Source organism: Myxine glutinosa, unplaced genomic scaffold, assembly GCF_964187855.1.
Source record: "Myxine glutinosa unplaced genomic scaffold, kmMyxGlut1.1 SCAFFOLD_636, whole genome shotgun sequence".
Taxonomy (NCBI): Eukaryota; Metazoa; Chordata; class Myxini; order Myxiniformes; family Myxinidae; genus Myxine; species Myxine glutinosa.
Window position 1 is genome coordinate 13,030 of NW_027616731.1, and position 20,800 is coordinate 33,829.

Consider the following 20,800-nt stretch of genomic DNA (forward strand, 5'->3'; position numbering starts at 1 on the left):
TATGTAAGTTAATTTAATAAGTAATTTAATGAGTAATTTAATGAGTAATTTAATGAGTAATTTAATGAGTAATTTAATGAGTAATTTAATAAGTAATTTAATGAGTAATTTAATGAGTAATTTAATGAGTAATTTAATGAGTAATTTAATGAGTAATTTAATAAGTAATTTAATGAGGAATTTAATGAGGAATTAAAAGTGGGAGGGGGCAACACCACGCATACCTCTTTTAAGGTGTGTATAAACCCTGGAATAAATGTGGGAGGGGGCAACACCACGCATACCTCTTTTAAGGTGTGTATAAACCCTGGAATATTTCAGCAATCAATACGATGCTGAAATGATGTAATTTACTGTGTAAGAGGGTCGACCTTGGGTTTGTTTGGGTTTGTTGTTTATTTTTGTGGGTGTCTATTTTTTGAGTATTTTGGATATATTTTCACGACTAATTCCAGTTAACATCCTGCAAAATTTGCTCGTTTTCTGGCCGAGTCGAAATTGCGTTGAGTTTCTATGGCATGCGCCATTAAAAGCGCTGTGTAATGGTTGAGCTCCCTTTATTTCGTTTTGGTCATGCGGACGAGCAGACAAAATGACGAATGCTGCGGCTGGAGCAGTGGAAGCGATTTTTGAATTGTTCAATGATTATTCGATATTGTTATGACTTATTGTCAATAGGTATACTAAGTGGCCATGAGGTAGCCTGTTGCTATGTACAGTTTTATTCTATTGTTGATTTATACCACATAGCTGTGGTGATAAAGGAAATGTTCGTTTTAAATAGATGATTATGATAGGACCATGACGATAAAATCATGATGATTATTATGAATGATATCATAGGGTTCAAATGCAGAATGATTGCATGAACTTGGGAAAGAACTTTCAAGCCCTATGGGATAAATTGGGTGTTACAAGCGATGGAGTTTCCAAATTTAGCATGATTGAAGGAATTTTACAGTCTTATTTCAGGAGTTTTACGAAATTTATATTGCCAAGAGATTTGGGTACTATTAAAAGAAAAATGATGAGATATTTTTCCCAAAGAACTTTAATATCTGCCATCCATTTTGGCTGTCTCACGAATGAAGGATGAGTTGCCTTTAGTGGTTGCAAAGAAAATTTGTGGAGACCAGGCAAAATGGGGAAATATGTCAGATATGACCCTAGGACAGGACGGTGATTCATCAATTAACATGAGGTACGAACCAGAGGTGACGACCGATGAGATTCGATCTCAGTCAATGGATGGACCTGTCCTGACATCATTGGGGAAAGGGCTTATGCAAGGAGTCATCCAAAATGATTAATTTGATTTATTGATTAATATTGATGAATTAATTGAAATTGAATAATTGATTGAATTGTTAATTGATTGAATCTAATTGACTGAATTTAATTGAATAAATTTAACTGAATAAATTGAACTGAATAAATTGAATTGAATATATTGATTGTTTGATTGATGAAAATGCGGTCTCAAGAAAGAAGCTTTGATATCTTTGCGAGATATTAACAATGTGGAGACAACCTGGGAAAATTGAGCAAGGTGGTGAGTTTATATACAGATATATATGTGCGGTTACCATTGTGTGATTTCCCCGTCAACAGAGCGGACACCTGATGATTCACCCATTTCATACTGACCCTCCGGCTCATCTGCAAATACTGATCTGTGAGATTGGATTGTGCAAAAGCCACAGCTGAGGGAGATTCTCTGGAAATCACCGTGTGAACAGGTGGAGAGACCCTTCCTGGAGGTACGAGTGAAGCTTTAGAGGAACAAACTACAACACATCCAACGCTACTTTGATAAAAGGCAGAATGGGAAATGGAGCCTGCAAGAATACACAAGGACAACCAGAGATTCCACAAAAAGGTACTTGTACACATCATATGTACGACCGTTATGGTGCAGAAGCTATAAGGCAGGTCGAGAATTGGTATTTGTGGACAAAGGGACATGATGAGGAGTTTCCAAGAGATGGTACATTTGAGCGAAGTCGATTGGAAAGATTGGAACAAAGATTGAAAGCCAGGAAGAGACAGAATCTAACGGTAGACTGGCTTGCATTCCATCTTTGGGATGGTGAATCCAGACAACGGGAACAGCAAGAACGGATAACGGATCTAGAACTTAAAATAAAAAGGATACAGGATACAGTGGAGGAGACAAATGCACAACTGCCCTCGAAATTAGGAATGAAAGGGACAGTTGTCCCATCTGATTTCCAGTTGTCTCCCCAAAAAGGACGGTACAGAGAATTTTTTCGTGTTTCAGGAGACAACGAGAGATTGCAGTGGCAACTCAGGGATGTAGAGATGCAGCCCAGCAATACAAATGCACAGGTGCACAGATCAGACAACGACAGAAACCGGTGTTTCAAGTGTGGACGGATGGGACATTGGAAAAGAGGATGTCCGTATACCAAAAGGAAGACAAGTTAATAGGGTAAACCAAGATCAAGGGTACCAGTGCTGACCGATACCTCAGACAATGATTAGGCCTTCATTGCTGCAAATCCCAAATGATGATTGGCCTCAACAGATTCGATTACTGGACAAACATGAATAACTGTCGATGATTCTTGGGTCTGAAAAGTTTTCGGAGCAAGAATTATTCATTTTTTCTTTTGCTTGTAAGCAAATTAGTAATTAATTGATCACATGCCGAAATTGGATCTTTTATGTTGGGCACACAATTTTAAATTTACAAAGTTGGAACAATTGCTTTGCAAATTTTTGAAACCAAGGGACAAGGGTCACATGATGATCAGGTGGGAATGTCGGACTAGTGTTCCGCATGATTGATAGGTCAGTGGTCGACTGACATGCAAATGGGTGTGTAGTCAAATTTGGATAAATTATGGTGGGAACTGAAAGGGTAATTTCAATGTGACATCATAGGGCTTTTCTAAGAATAGACTTTTAGTTTATTTGTGTATAAGCATTTTAATTTGATTGACAAATTTTATGAAATTGAAATAAAATTGACACCCATCTGATCTGTAAATAATGGTTCCAACGCAAACAAATATGCATAATGCATGTGTGTGTGTGTTTTTGTGTATCAATCTTACAAGATTGTTGACACCGACAGTGTGCCTTGTCTGAAAATAGATAGTTCCAATGTGGGAGTACACAATGTGGGAGTACAAAAAAATGTGGGAGTACAAAATTAGCCAAATTTGGGAGAGGTCTTACACTGACTTCCCAGAGTACTCTGCTCACGGATTTTTATATATATAAACTTGAATTTTATCAGCATATAAATTGTGCTGTATGTATGGATGTGTTTTAGGCATAGATGATATGGGAAAATAGTAAAGAAAATTTTGCTGGTTTGAACTATTGTGGGTTTTCAGTTCTGGAGTTTAAACAAAGTCACTGGTTAACAGATGAGAAAGGATAGTAAATAAATTATTCGCTGCTGGGCAAATTAAGTACGATATTACTAAGACTTATGAGAGCTATTGTTCCGCCTTACAGCAGTGGAAAATTATTGGGAAAAAATTAGATCCAACATAATGAATCTATAAAAGAATGTGATAGGGATAATATCCTCAATTTGTACTAATTATTTGATTGTGGGTAAAGGAATTAAGTTATCGTAGTGGATTGTTAACAGCAGCCTGAAAATGTCCTGAGAGTGTGCATCCATGTAATCAGAAATCCCAGATTTGTTTTTTACAAACAACATTTTGGTAGAGGTCTTGTGTGGAACACTTCCTTGGTAGATAAAAAACGGTACTGCATGCTGGCAGCCACTTTTACGGCCAGTTAGGCCAAACAAATTGAGAGGAAATTGTAGTTAAATACGTAAGTTACACATGGCTATTTGAAAAAAAAAGGAAATTTGTTGAGATGGGAAACATTTTTCGAAGGTTTATTAAGGTGTTATAATATGACATGTGGCAAGGCAAACTATTGGATGGGAAAATTAGATCTGGCTATAGAATAAATTCATTGACCCCTTGAAGTTAATTCTTCGAATCATTGTTTCACTGGCATTTTTGTTCAAATTGGAAATAGTTTGGTAGAGCTTTGGTTAAAACCTTTGGTTGCGGTATCTTGGAACGAATTGATAAACCATAGGAGATTGATAAGAATAGAAACAAATATGGACCCAAAATAGAAAGTTGGATTCATGCCTCTCATTGCAAGCAAGCACATGGGGCTAAGGTGGACGATCCCACAGAAAATGAGGCTGCACCTAGCAGCCCAGCAGAACATTCAGTGGTAGAAAAATGATAGTCGTGATTTACAGTCATTTGAATTACATTTTAACACCCCTTGCATTGATAAACATTACATTTTCAACATGTGATATTCCTACTTGGAATAGTGACATTTATTTGCCTACATGACATACAATTATCTACTGATATTAATACAGCATGAGTGAAAAAAAAAAAAAAAAAAATGTATCACAACTACACTCATGATCAGGGGATTGAGTTCAACCCCGGGAGATAGGGGGATCAGGGTAAGACAAATAATCTGATTATGTTACATATTAAGGGATTTTCTTTATTTACCTTTTAGGAAGCTTGTTAGTTTGGTATATAATGTTAAATGTCATCGACATATAACTATGTCATAGGTATGAACATATACAAGGAGTAGCAGACTTGTTTGTTGGTTTAGTAGTTATATTGGCAACTGTTTTAGTGGTGGCTTGCTTGAAAGCCTTAGTGACGGTGTGTTTGAATAAGGTAACCAACAACACGATGATAACGCATGAAGTGACAAATGAGGAAAGAAATGTGGAACCAGAAAAGGAAGACTTTTATGGCAACATAAACAGGAGAATTAAGATAATGGCATAACGACAATGTTATGAGTTGTGTCAATTACAATATCAATGAACTCATATCACCACGAGTGACACACTGTTAAAAAAAAAAAAAAAAAAAAAAAAAAAAAAGAGGGAAAAGAAAAAGTGGAGAGGAATTATGGTAATAATACATTATGCTTAATTTGTTGGTTTGGGAAAATTGTTGTTGGGAATTAGGTATTCCCGTTTGTGATTGTAATCATATACAATGCTATTCTTAGTTTAGTAATAAAATACATACCTGATTGAATATTATTTGTGTGACGCATATAAATGAATATAACTTTTTGAGTTAAGGAAAAACAACAAATTGTTGAATGTGAAACTGTCGGAAGATATACATGATTATGCTGATTTCATGGTAAGATGTACCCTATCTGATTCAGTGTGTGCGGAAAGCAGATTCAGATATGACTGAGCATAAAGATAAGACGAGATCACATTTTGGAGGGATTGCTAACGGAATTGGGAAGAAGTTCGAGAAAGAAAATTTGTGGCTAAAAAATGAAGTTAATCGTGGCATACACCCTCTTTCTCAAAGAATGATGAAGACATTCTCCCGTGTAACTTGGAGATGAATGCTTACCTTCACCAAGGAAATTTATGTGACCATTTGCCTGGATCACACTGCAACATATGAAAGAAAGGCGATCACTTACTCTTGTTCGAAGACTTCGAACATTCACCACATCAGAAGTTGCAGGACAACGACATTTTACCTGCAACCTCTGTGAAATGCGGGGACATATGTTATTACTTCACCAACGTCCGGGGAACCAGCATGGAGCTGCAAAAACGGCTGTGCCCTTGTCACAACAGCTGTGCACGATTCTGCTGGTTGCTCCTGGTAAGGACCATGAATGACCTGAACACCATGGTCCCAACATCAGTGTGGATGCATCCGGCATCCCTGTTCCACATCTTGCTGGCCAATCAACGTCACACCAATACTTGCTGCCCACTCACAATGAGGGAGGAGGCAAGTCGACTACAACTGGGTGAAGGCCTTGTTCAAGGAATCATTATGGTTCACAGCAAAAAGTGGCAAGAATGCTACATGGAGAGAAGGGTCAGTCTATGACTCCGCAGTGTTACCACAACAGCGAAATCCTACACGAAGTAGTGCAGGTGCTATGAAGACATTAGGAGAAAATGTTTCATACCTGGATTCAAACACAAGTGATCAGCCCTTCCTTTCAAACAAAGTCAACATTTGTGTGGAGGCAAACGTTTTTTGCCAGATGGTGCAGATGCTGTACAAAACTTGAAAATGAAGTGAAATTGTTGTATCTTGGTGATGGTGAAGTGTTGTTTTGAAAATATATTTGTGATGCAAATGCAATAGATTGAACGATATGGAAGAAGTCAATGACCAACGAAATGTTTTGTGATTCTTGCAGGATGACGGTGTATGCCTAAGGGAATTTGAATACCAAAGTGATTGATTATTTACTTATACTTGTAATGATGTTTACTAGTAGTGATTGATTGTTTACTTATATTGATGTTTAGATTAATGGTTAATATAAACAAAAACAAAAAGATGAGGGAATTGTGGAAGTGTAACTCAGTGTAACATATTGATTGGCCCTGGTAACTTATTAATTAACCTGGTAACAAAGCAGATACATTTTACATGCAAACTCTGTTAAAGACGAGTTTGTAAATGAGTGTCAGAATGTGTATGAACAATGTAATCTCTTGAAACACCTGGTCAAGGCCCCAGGCTAGAGCACCCCCCCCCCCTGCTGTGTAAATGGAAATCACAGCAGGAGGGGAGCGAGCTGATGCCAGGACTCGGTGCGATGCATGACCTCGGGACATTAGCGGAGAGGAGATTAAGTCCAGTTTGGCGATATAACGAGAGCAAACGTTGAGTAAAGTAGACTTGTCCTCAGAAGCCCTGCCCGACGGAACGATGGAATGAACGAGTACGGCGCTGCGGAAGAACATCAGCCGAACAAAAAGGACCATGGAAAAGAGTTAATCTCAGCCATTGAATAATGCGGTATTATTTGGTAAATGGAATGAAGTGAATAATAAACGAGACCTTTTGTAAACCTGAGTTCGGTCATTGGAGTCCTGTGAGTCATACACGAAATTCTTCCACAACCTGTTATGACATTTTAAGTGATCCATCTAAGAACTTATTTCATGAAAGAAGTTTATTTTACTCACTCATGTTTGAATAATAGCAAAAAGATTACCGTCAGGGATTGATGTCGTTGTTGCTGTTGTGGTGGACGATGTTGCATCTGTATTATCCGACAAAAAGACAAAATTACAATTACAAAAGGTTTATTGCACATTTTTTATGGATTGTTCCCGACATACGTATTCCAATGATTCTACACAAACCAAGCATTTTTCAAACTCGTCTGATATGGAGGGTTACTTGTGGAGCAGATTGCACAACTTACATCAGATTTTCATTGCATTTGGCTTCATTACATATATTTTGCTGATAATTTGTTTCCTATTTCACAACAAGCATTTTTACTATTACAGAAAGACAAGAATATCCCATAATAATGTCCACTACGTGAAAATATCACTTTGAACATGACAACAGTAAGACAAAAATGTAAGCTTTTGTCCTCTAAGATGAGGTACTTTCTTTTATCATTTTTGGAAACTGGTTTTCTTTCTTTTTTTAACAATTAAAGTTAAAACCTCTTTCACAACAATAACTTAGCGATTGAATATTATTCAATCATGTGGACCTCAAACATGTGGGGCCTTCGCTCTATCCTGACATATCTCTCAATACAGGTCGCTCTTCACAAACCAGACATAATCTGCTTCACAGAAACCTTCCTCCTTCAAGACGTCCCTGATTGCCTTCCTATCTCTCTGTGGTTACTACTTCCTCCGGTATGATAGGCCTGAGTCTCATCCTGGCGGTGGAGTTGCTCTCTTTATCAAAAACTCTCTTCCTCACTCTCTTTGCACTGCCATCACTCCACAAACCACCAGGAGTACGTCTGACTTTAGCTTCCCCTCCACTCCCACCTCTTGTTTATATGTTTCTTGTACCATCCACCAAACATTGGTAAGTCCATCTACACTTAGCTCGCTGACATGATGGACCAACTTATATCCACGCTGGCTGGGTGTGGGTGCCTCTTTCACCAGCCATGACACTTCACCAAAGGACTTCTGGGACTCATTGGAACTGACACAATCTATGAACGTTCCGACCCAGATCTCGGTAAATGGTATATCATCTCTTCTGCATTTGGTGATGACTAACTTCCCTGCCAATGTCTGCTATTCATCTTCAGCTCCAATCGGTTCATCTGACTTTGTCCTTTTACATTTACACCATGAATATGGTCATCTCACTTTACATCTGACTTTACACCTTTGCAGTTCATCTGACTTTACACCGATCAGCAAGGTTGGTTCATGGTACAGTTAGTAAAAATGCACTTTTATTTTGGATGTGAAATGAAATGAAATTCTAACACAAGGACTGTGATACCAGGACGTTAAAAGTTATGCAACTTAAAAACTACATCTATCTTCGTAAGATAATAAAGAATACCATATCTTCTTCAAGCTTCAAGTCCGAGCAGTTAAAACGGCAACTATTATCGGGATCAAGACGCGTTTTTGGGGAGCAAAGTGTGGACTGTAATGTAATGCTATGTTCCTGGTCCATGTTTGTAGTTTGGGTCCATGTTTAAGTCTGGCAGTATTTTAAACAATTTTCAATGGTTGCTTGGAGACAGGGCAGCATGGAGAATCATACCAAAGGAATCGTAAGATTTAAAACTAACCAGCAGATATGTAATTAAATAACCACTTGTGGTTCCCATCAAAAATAGTTTTTGCGCCGGTGAAAAACCACGAATACACGGGGGCACAGGGCCGCGGATATAGAAGCAGGACACATGTTATGAACCGTGAATACACGGGATCCACGAATGTTGGGACCGTGTAAATCGGGGTCCGGCTGTAACAGCATGTCTGGAAACAGGGGATACTGCATCAGCAGCACAGCCACGCTTCCTAGCAATGATGGCTCCACGAGCCAAAGGCTGCATATGACATAATAATAACAATAATATATAATTTCGATAATAGTTATTTGAACAAATTTATTGCATTTTGTCGCTGTCTTTTCATTTGGAGCTTTGGCGGGGGCTTCAGCAACCATTCCCATCATTATCAGCACACACCTATCAGAGTCATTTGCAAAGAAACTGAAGAGGTGGAAATTCTGATATCTCTTCACATAGTATATGTAATCATGTCTATTTTGGACCTGCAGGAGTTAGATGCTGTATCCACTGCCTTTCTCGCTCTTTGTTTTCTCTTTCACTGAAAAACAAGCCATGATGTAATCCAGGAAACTCCTCTCCTTGACCCTTTCATCACCTCGATCGACATGCACAGTGCATGATCATCTGGAGAAGCCATTGGATCCACTTCACAGATTCTCCCTTGTATTTCCCTTTTCTTCGTTCTTTCAAAGAGACGTCTTGCCTCTGGTGTTTTTATCTTCTTAACCGTCAATCGTTATTGTATTTTCATGCGTCCTGCAGCGTTTTTGGGTTCTTCTTTCTGTGCTTTGCCTTTTCAAAATCGTTTCTTCGATTATTTTTCCTTTTTCAACTGGTATCTCATAAACATAAAGCCTAATTATTGTCACCTACTGAAAAATGATCCTTTAGCTCCATCTACTGTCATTCAGCTTCTCCAGGAGCAGAACTGCTGTGCAAAACCTCCATATGAGATTTCAGATAGTTGCCTTCACCGAGGAAAATAGCTTCAGCAACTAAAGTGGAATTGTACAAGTGATAAGATAAGATGCGTACCATGAAGGATGTTGAGGGAATATAATTACACAACAATTTTCCAACAAGTTGGCACGTAGTTCATCAAGGTTACTGATTGAATTCTCATCATTACAGATGTTATTTTTCTTTTCAACCATGATATTGATTTTTCACCTGAGAACACGTTATTCACAGTTACATAAATTGTTATTAATGCAAACAGAGAATTATCTAAGATATATGTATGTATATATATATATATATATATATATATATATATATATATATATATATATATATATATATATATATATATATATATATATATATATATATATATAAAATCTTTTCTGGAAGTTGTTGTGATTAAACAATTATTTTTGGCAAAGTAAAAAAAAAAGTTTCAAATTCTGCTCTTTCTGTAAAACCACGTTCCTTGGCAAATAACAGACGCATCTTCACCATTTATTTATTTTTATTTTTTTATTTTTTTGTATACTCAATCGAGGCTCGTGAAAGGGCTAACATTTATTTCACAAACAAATCAACCAGACAAACAAAATATACAAAATATACAAAATATACAAAAAACAAAAAAAACAAAATATACAAAAATATACAAAATATACAAAATAAACAAAAATATAAAAAATATACAAAATATAAACAAAAATATACAAATATACAAAAATATACAAAATATAAACAAAAATATACAAATATACAAAAATATACAAAATATACAACATTTGAGAGCAGGGAGAAGTGTGGGAGGGAGAGGGCTTGGGGGCAGGAGGCGTGGGAGGGGGGGGGGGGGGGGGGGAGAGGAATCAAACACACGGGGACCAAAATTAGCGGGGGTAGAAAAGATCAAGGTTTTGGATGGGGGAGGATAAGAGATGGTGGTGAACAGCTGTTTTAAAGACCTGGAGGGTGGAGTGGGATTGAAGAGAGTGAGGGAGTTTGTTCCAGAGGCGGGAGAAAAGAGGAATGAAGGAGTGAAGGTGAGCAGAAAGTCTTGATTTTGGCAGTTTAACCATAAGAGGGTTGCAGGCAGATCTTGTGCGACCTGTAGGAATATTTGGGGGACAGAGCCCAGAGAGGGCTGGGGGGGCAAGGCCAGAGAGGAGTCGGTAGAAGACGGAAAGACCACCAACTTGCCTGCGGTGAGTGAGTAAAAGGCCCTTGGAGTTAGCTTCATCGCGGGAGATTCCAATGATTCTGAACGCTTTGTTTCACCATGCCCACAATTGTGAGAGTACCAACCCCAATGTGAACAAATCATGTCCAATCAATTGAATTTACCACAGCTGGACTCTAATCAAGGTGTAGAAACATCTCAAAGATGATCAAGAGAAATGGGGGGCACCTGAGCCAAATTTCAAGTGTCATAGCAAAGGGTATGAATACTTATGTAAATGTGATATTTCAGCTTTTTCTTTTTAATAAATTTGCAAAACTTTCTAAAATCCTGTTTTCTCTTTGTCATTATGGGGTATTGAGTGTAGATTGATGAGGGGAAAAAATAAATTTAAACGATTTCAGCATAAGGCTGCAACATAACAAAATGTGGAAAAAGTGAAGGGGTCTGAATACTTTCTGAATGCACTGTATAGGGTTACTTGTGGAGCAAATTCTACAACTTATATAAGATTGCCATTAGCTTGTCCCCCACGCACTGGGCACAGGGTTTCACAGTCACTTCTGTATTTTTGTCTCTGTCTGTATGTGCATCTTTCAGGACCGTAACGTTTTTACCATTTGAGCTAAAGTAATCAAAATTTTCAACAAAGCTTTATTATGGCAATATGGAGAAGACAAATCAATAATTTGGTCAAAATGTCAACGGTCAGTGTCACATAAAATTGTCAATTTTCAACCAATTGACCTGATATTTTGAGCATTTGCATATTGGGTCACTGAATTGGTTAGAAGCTGATTGTCTTTCAAGAAGAAACGGTCAAAGGTCAAGTTTGCACCTTGGGGCAATGAAGCCTATTGCTTTTGAGGTCAAGAGGTCAATGCCACCTAAAATCATCAGTTTTTATTTATTTGTTTAGCTGTTTTTGTCATGTTCCGCATACAAAATAACAATAAGAAGTCTGAATACAAAGTGGACGCACACAGTCTTTTCAGCGGATGCTTGCAGTTTCAGATGCTTTTTGGTTGCAGTTGTCTTCACTACAACGAGTTTTCCATGGAAAATGAGTTGTTTTTCTAAACCGCAATTTGCTGATATTTAGTTTCCTATTTCGGAACGTACATTTTCACATGTGTCATAACGACTGTCGCCTCAGATCAAGTTGAATAAGACAAACGTTTTAAGACAAAAATGGAGGGCCTTTTTCCTCCAAGAGGATACTTTCTTTCATCATTTTTGAAAGCTGTAAAAACAGCAATAAATCAAAGGAAAAAAACCTTTCACAACAAAGACTTACCGACTGAATATGATGCAGAGTTTTGTCTTCCTTCACAAAGTAGATTCTAAAGCGATGAAACGTTCACTTACGAAGACAGATGAGTTATTCTAACGGATATCTAATTAATAGAGCACTAGACTCTTTCACAGTAATCTTTGGTTTTGAAATTCTTCACTGAGATAAAGATTTTCAGTCAACATCAGAAATCTTCAACTTCAGCAATCAAAAAGGCATTTGAAATGGCATGATCTTTTCCTATAATATTTCTTGTGATGGGTCTCTATGGTCATCCGAAGCGGCTGTCCCTGGGACATTCCCTCTCCAGGATTAACAAAATAATTCAACCACTTGATCAGATAACTCTTCATTCTACCACCAAAATGGAGTTCCCTCTCAAGTGACAGGTGTGCCATTGCAGCATCACTTGCTGAGGATTTGGAACACAATGGAACTTTCACACGCATAAGAAGAAGGATGACATTCAACCTCAACAAGGCATGCAAACAACCTATTTCTCAGTGATGACGTATGCAACATATTATGTTACTTTTGATGTTTTCATATATGTGATGATTCAACAAATTCAACTCCAAATTTGGTTTGCAAATCAAGAGTAAAGTTGCACAAGCAAAGCATATTTCCATGTTTGTATGAAATCCAATCTGTAGGTGCACAGGCCCATTTTGCAATTGAAAGAAATGAATTGACTCTTCAAAGCTACTCACAATAGACAAGCTCATATTGTGGAGTAGAGGCGTGAGCACAAGATTGTGCAACACAACTCAGTTTCAGAGGAGGAATGGGACACAACCCGATTGCTGGTACTTCTGTTTATCAAGTTTCAGATGGTCATATTTTGAGAACGTGGTTGCTCAAGGTAAGAACAGACATGAACATTGCACAAACTAAATAGATTCCCATTTTTCTGGAATGGTGAAGTTCATGAAAGGTATCACTTTGTATGTGGACGGTACCTAGAAATATGATCATCCTCGTCATTGTTTATGAACGATTACAAATACATTACGACCTGTTTGGAAAAGGAATTTACAACATGTTGAGTGGATGCACTGTGGATTTGTGAGATTTATTATTTTATTTATTGATGGACATATGTATGTATATATTTATATATATATATATATATATATATATATATATATGTGTGTGTGTGTGTGTGTGTGTGTGTGTGTGTGTGTGTATATGTGTGTATATATATATATATATATATATATACAGACTTGGCATTTAATATGGAATATTTTTTTTGTGGGGGTGAACTTACTTTTCAAGATGTCTTAGAACCAAAAGTTCATTGGAATTATGTTGAAATTATTCTAGATTTTGTTAATGTGACCTTTAAAAGAAACAAAAACCACATTTGACATTTCGAAACAAAAAAAATGATCCTTGAAAGTGATGTAAACTGATATCGAACTCAATTCATGGACAGTACTGTGTTAAACCTCTGTACATTTTCCAGAAGTATCTCTTTATTTTGCACATAAGCCAAATTTTTTTTTAACAAAAACAAAAGTTAAATTACGACTGGGATTACGGACAGTAAAATTACAGTTCAGTACTTCGTGTAACCCCCACGAGCATTCAGGAGAGCACGTACACTTTGAGGCATGCTGTTCACGAGATTTGCCAAGGTTTGGACAGGAATCGCTTGCCATGCAGTGACAATAGCCTGCTGCAATTCATGCACAGAGGTAGCCTGCTGGTCCAAGTGGTCGATTTGACGCGTTAATTCTGCCCACAAGTTCTCTATCGGATTCATATCCGGGGACATGGCAGGCCACTCCATGTGCTCTACACCACGGTCAGCAAGAAAGTGTTGGATCATGCGAGCATGATGAGGCCGTGCATTGTCATCTTGGAAGACAAAGTTTCCTCGAAAGGCTGCACGAGCAATGGAAGCAATGTTTCTTCCAGAATGGCCCTGTACTTGAACTGGTTCAGGTTTCCATTCAGAACAACCAGGTCAGTTTTGCCCCCTGCATGAAAAGCAGCCCAAACGGTCACCCCACCACCTCCAGCTTGGACTCTTGGCACTATACAATCTTTGTTGTAGGCTTCATGCATTTGTCTGTGCACTCGGACGCGGCCATCTTGAAGATAGACCAGAAATCTAGACTCGTCACTGAAGATCACATGATTCCAGTGTCCTGGCTGCCATTGACGGTGGTCTCTGGCCCACTGCAATCGGCGCTGGTGGTGTTGTCTGATGAGGCGTGGTTTTCTCAGGGGACGCCTGGCACGATAGCCTGCTTGAACCAGTCGTTGGTTGACTAGCCTTCTGGGTACAGGCACATTTGTCAGTTGCTGCCACTCAGCCCTAAGCCGATTGGCTGACTTGGTACGGCCATTGCGGACTAACCGGTGCAGCTGGCGATCATCCCTCCTTGTGGTTCTGCAGGGATGTCCTGGCCTCGGTATTGGAGTAGGGACACCCCTCTGAGCATTTCGTTTCAGGATCTTTGACACCTGACCGTGAGTGATGCCATACTGCCGAACAATAGCACGCTGTTTCATGCCGTAATTTCGTAAAGCCACCACTCCATGACAAACAGCAATGTCGAGTTGACGGACCATCTCCAGAGGAAGCAGCTAAAACTTTTCGAGACGTGCAGCAGTTGTTTTCCACTAATACAGAACGCAACAACCCTTGTATACCCGACTGTGAAGCCAATCATCAATGCACCTGTCCGTACATTTTGCCACGCCACCTGTGATATAATCCTGTTGTTGACTTCTTGCTGCGACAGACAATCAGTGACGTGGTTCTTTTAACAAATAAATCACCAAAGTGTAAAAGAAACTCACCAGATTGATATACTGAGTTAAGAAAGTAAACCCAAGTCAAGAAAAAATATATATTCCATATTAAATGCCAAGTCTGTGTATAGATTTCTGGTCTATCGTCAAGATGGCCGAGTCCGAGTGCGCAGACAAGTGCATGAAGCCTACAACAAAGATTGTATAGTGCCAAGAGTCCAAGCTGGAGGTGGTGGGGTGACCGTTTGGGCTGCATTTCATGCAGGGGGCAAAACTGACCTGGTTGTTCTGAATGGAAACCTGAACCAGTTCAAGTACAGGGCCATTTTGGAAGAAACATTGCTTCCATTTGCTCGTGCAGCCTTTCGAGGAAACTTTGTCTTCCAAGATGACAATGCACGGCCTCATCGTGCTCGCATGATCCAACACTTTCTTGCTGACCGTGGTGTAGAGAATATGGAGTGGCCTGCCATGTCCCCGGATATGAATCTGATAGAGAACTTGTGGGCAGAATTAACGCGTCAAATCGACCACTTGGACCAGCAGCCGACCTCTGTGCATGAATTGCAGCAGGCTATTGTCACTGCATGGCAAGCAATTCCTGTCCAAACCTTGGCAACTCTCGTGAACAGCATGCCTCAACGTTAGGCTGGGCCAAATCGGAGGTGATTTTCCTAATTCAATGTAATTTACCTAAAAGTTGTGAGTGAGTATCAGGAACAAAATCATGAAAAAAAAATTCAAAAATATTGACGTTTTACGGTCAGACAGCCCGTTACCATAGCAACAGTTACAGACGACTCAAAAAATGCCTAAATTGACGATTTCTCAAGCTGTGTTTGACCCCCAGAGTTGATTCTGGTACCAAAAGATGCAAAATTGAAAGCCAAGGATGATTGGATAGCTTAACAATGTCTGTGACACAATTCAATACCACTTTTATCCAAAAAACTGATTTTTGTCTGAAATTTCAAGCATATTTATGGAAAAAAATTGAAAATTTTGCTTTTTAATCATAGGATAACCATTAATCAAATTAAATTTACTTTAAATTGTCTTTTACAACCTTGTATTGTCCAGTTTTTATAACTGTTATAACGTTGTTTAAATTTGGCCATCTTAATTTCAATAAAAAAAAGTTAACAAAAGCAGCTTACAATCATTAATGTTAATGCCTGCTTTCGGTTGTTACTGTAACCATTCATCAGGCAAGTATGCTGTTTTTGTTTACTTTTCTCATTCAAACATTATATTAATAATTGTTTTTTTTATTGCAGTGCATCACATAGGCAATTAGGCATGGATACAAAAGCCAAGACCGTGTTGTGGCTCTTCGAAAAGTGTCCCCCCATCTTCAATCTACCAGGAAACTAGGGATTCACTGGCTCATTCTTGCTCAATAGTGTATGGCCCCACCACAGGACCTAATGAACAGCTGTTCAAGCGACTGCTCAACACTTGGAGTGAATTGGACAAGGGCAACTACACATTGGTTGAGGTGTCTGCTCAACAGAGAGAGCTGGCTGGCCATGTACATGCCACCATCACCTTCCTTCAGACGTGGATGGAGAATAGCACAAAGGAGACTCTTCGACACGACTACCTGGAGCTGGCACACCTCACACTGCTGTTTCTTGGAGGGACTGTCCCTGATGGTATGAGGACCATCACTATCAAAGCTCCTGGGGCATTCCACCACGCCCGTTGGATGAGCAAGACTTTATACACGAAACAGGTGGCACTCTTCCGTCGGCAGCTGGGAGATATCTACACACCCGAAGAGCTGGAAGACATAACCAGTCTCGCTGCATTCATGTCAGTCTTCTACACTAAAGCGTGGTTGACATGTACCAGTGCTGCAGATGCACCATCTAACGACCTGTACCTGATGAAGAACCTCCTCAAGGCTGAGGCCAGTATCGCAAAGAATCCAACAAAGTGGCCTGCCAAATTTCTGTCCTTTGTGACTGTGGCCCGAGAGAAGCTACAAAACCATTTGTGGTACCTCTCAGAGAGATTGGTCTCTTTGGCACTCTTCTCGGACAGAACGTCATCTGACAAGCAGACTATGAGAAGGGCTATGCTCAGGTACCATGGGACTGCACATAACATGATACAGGAGATGCCAGCCTCACAGCAATTGGGGAGTAAAGCCCTCAAAGACTTTGTTGGTTACGACTCTTGGAGCATGTTTGAACTCTTGGGTATTGACTCCAGTTTTGTCAAGCTCCCCGTTGCACAGTGGCCCACCTCAGACAGCTATCGTCATGGCAAGGAAGTTGTGGCCAAACTCCCAGTTGTCAATGACGCAGCAGAGCGGACACTTGGACTCGCCACAGATTTGAACACTAACAAGGCCCCCACATCTGAGGCGCAGCTCCAGGCTCTATACAGGGTTGTAAAGGGCGTCATGGAGAAGCTGCATGGACTGGCAACATCCACTGAGGTTGTGACTAAGAAGTCATTGGCCTCCATTGATTACAATTGGGACTAGGTTTTTTATTTTGTTATCAATGTTCAATGTCAGACCTTAAATTTGAGACAAAAAAGCTTAATCAATGACAAAAGTTAATTTAAAGTACATTTAATTTCACTATAGCTCTGATTAATGATTATCCTATGATTAAAAAGCAAAATTTTCATTTTTTTTTCAAACAAATGCCTTAAATTTGAGATAAAAATGAGTTTTTGGGATAAAAGTTGTGTTGAATTGTGTCACAGACATTGTTAAGCTATCCAATCATCCTTGGCTTTCAATTCTGAATCTTTTGGTACCAGAATAAACTCTGGGGGTCACACACAGCCTGAGAAATCATCGATTTTAAGAATTTTTTGAGTCGTCTGTAACGGTTGCTATGGTAACGGGCTGTTTTACCGTAAGACGTCAATATTTTTGAAAAAAATTTTTATGGTTTTGTTTCTGTTACCAGCCACAACTTTTAGGTAAATTACAACCTTGTAGTATGAAAAATTGAGAATCACCCCTGATTTGGCCCAGCCTACTCAACGTGTACGTGCTCTCCTGAATGCTCGTGGGGGTTACACGAAGTACTTAACTGTAATTTTACTGTCCGTAATCCCAGTCGTAATTTAACTTTTGTTTTTGCTTAAAAATTTTTTGGCAAATGTGCAAAATAAAGAGATACTTCTGGAAAACGTACAGAAGTTTAACACAGTACTGTCCATGAATTGAGTTCGATATCAGTTTACATCACTTTCAAGGATCAATTTATTTGTTTCGAAATGTCAAATGTGGTTTTTGTTTCTTTTAAAGGTCACATTAACAAAATCTAGAATAATTTCAACATAATTCCAATGAACTTTTGGTTCTAAGACATCTTGAAAAGTAAGTTCACCCCCACACAAAAAAAATATTCCATATTAAATGCCAAGTCTGTATATGTATATATATATATATATATATATATATATATGTTCAGATTTGCTCTCCCATTGCGAGGCTGATGGTGAAAGCTTTTTGTCATGGATCGTCACTGGGGATGAAACATGGATCCATCACTTTGAACCGGAGACAAAAAGACAGTCAATGAAATGGCATCATCCAACTTCTCCTCAGAAGAAGAAGTTGAAGGTTACCCTTTCATCAGGGAAAGTCATGGGCACTGCTTTTTGGGATGCAAAAGGGATGATTTTTGTAGACATTATGCCACGTGGTCAAACCATTAACTCAAATCTGTATGTTCAAACTCTTTAAAAATTGCAGAAGCGTTTTAGGAGAGTTCGACCTCACAAAAATGTTGCTGAAATCCTTCTTCAAAACGACAACGCAGGACCACACACAAGTTTGAAAACACAAGAAGCAATCACAAAACTCGGATGGACTGTTTTTCCCCACACACCCTAAACACAAGAAGCAATCACAAAACTTGGATGGACTGTTCTTCCCCACCCACCCTAAACACAAGAAGCAATCACAAAACTCGGATGGACCGTTCTTCCTCACCCACCCTACAGCCCAGACCTTGCTCCCTCAGATTTCCACCTCTTTGGAGCCCTCAAAGATGCCATCCATGGGAAAAGGTTTGGGAGTGATGACAAGGTTATTGAAGAAGTGAAGAAGTGGCTGCGAGTGCAGGAATCAGACTGGTGCAAGAAGGGGATACATGCTCTTGTTTCTCACTGGCGCAAGGTTGTTGAAGTTAACGGAGATTATTTAGAGAAATGAGGAGTGTAATAAATGCATCTAGTTATCATATGAGTATGTTCAAAGAATTCTGTAATAAATTACAAGCAATAAAAAATAATTGTGTTGTAAAACTTTTTGGGCAACCCTCATATATATCTATATATATATATATATATATATATATATATATATATATATACACACTCATTGTACAAAACATTAGGAACACCTTCCTAATATCGAGTTGCACCCCCTTTTGCCCTCAGAAAAGCCTCAATTTGTCGGGGCATGGACTCTACAAGGTGTCAAAAGCGTTCCACAAGGATGTTGGACCATGTTGACTCCAATGCTTCCCACAGTTGTGTCAAGTTGGCTGGTAGTAGATCTCTACTCTGAATAGTTCGTTCCATCTCATCCCACAGATGCTCAATTCGATTGAGATCTGGTGTCTGGGCCGGATACTGCAGTAAGCTGGATTCACTGTCATGTTTGTGGAACAATTCTTGGACAATCCTAGCCTTGTGGCATGGGGCATCATCCTGCTGACGAAATCCATTCGCAGATGGATACACTGCTGCCATGAAGGGATGCACCAGATTGGCAATGATGTTCAGATACCCTGTGGCATGCAATTGTTGCTCCGCTTTTATCAAGAGGCCCAATGTGTGTCATGAAAACACACCCCACACCATCACCAACAGCCTGTAATGTTGACACACGGCATGATGGATGCATGTACTCATGTGGTTTTCTCCATACCCTAGTCCTCCCATCAGCGTGAAACAGCAGGAAACAGGATTCATCAGACCAAGCAATGTTTTTCCAATCCTCCAGTGTTTTCGTTTCTTAGTGCACTGCAACCACAGGTTCTTGTTTTTTTGCTAAAATAAATGGAACTCTTTACAGTGGAACTGCTGGCTGCCATACCCCATTCTTGTCAAGGCATGACGAGTTGTACATTCTTTTATGGCATTTCAGCACCAATGTTGTACTGGACGGTCAGTTGACTAACTGTAACCCATCTGTTGCTCTGCACAATTAGTGTCAGGCTCATTTGGCCTCTTTCATCAATGAGCCGTTTTCGACCACTGGCTTGCTGCTGGGCTGGATGTCCTTTGTGTGGTGGACCATTCTTGATACACACAGGAAACTGTTGAGTGTTAAAAACCCAGCAGCATTGCAGTTCTTCACATACTCAAACCGGTGCGCCTGGCACCTACGACCATACCCCGTTCAAAGGCCTTTAAATATTTTGTCTTGCCCATTCACCCTCTGAATGGCACACATACACAATCCGTGTCTCAATCCTCTCAAGGATTAAAAATCCTTCTTTAATCTGTTTCCTCCCCTTCATCGACATGGATTGAAGTGGATTTAACAGGTGCAATAAATAAGGGAACATATCTTTCACCTGGATCCACCTGATCAGTCTATTTCATGGTAAGAGCAGGTGTACCTAATGTTTTGCACACTGAGTGTGTGTAAATGCTTATTACTGCTTGACTGTTGTGGAACCAGGTTCAATTCCCGACATCTTGGTGTCAGAAGTGGGATACAACCCGGAGCGAGGCTGGAGGAACACACCCTGGTTGGAGACCTGAGAGCAGAGGCCAGCCGGCACTTGATTTGATCTAAAGTGAGCCTTGGTGCTAAGAGATATTCCAAATTGAGCTCCGCTCTTTCGCCCCAGGTTCTGTTCCCCTTGTGCTTGTATCAGGAACAAATTGTAAGTACAGGCCATTTTGGCTCTGGGGTAATGGGTTGTTTATTGATCTACCATGGGTAACATTAAGGGGTAACGTTACGGTTAGCAAAGGAGAGGGGGGAAGTG

General features: G+C 39.5%; 1 protein-coding gene across 1 annotated transcript in view; it reads right to left on the minus strand.

Annotated features, from left to right (window-relative positions):
* LOC144889062 (scavenger receptor cysteine-rich domain-containing protein DMBT1-like) overlaps positions 1-20,800 on the minus strand; it is a 129,990-nt gene that overhangs the window by 5,033 nt on the left and 104,157 nt on the right. The window contains exon 7 of the mRNA XM_078768875.1: positions 7,045-7,092. Within this exon, the coding sequence (XP_078625001.1) occupies positions 7,045-7,092 (48 nt within the window). The remainder of the gene's footprint in view (positions 1-7,044; positions 7,093-20,800) is intronic.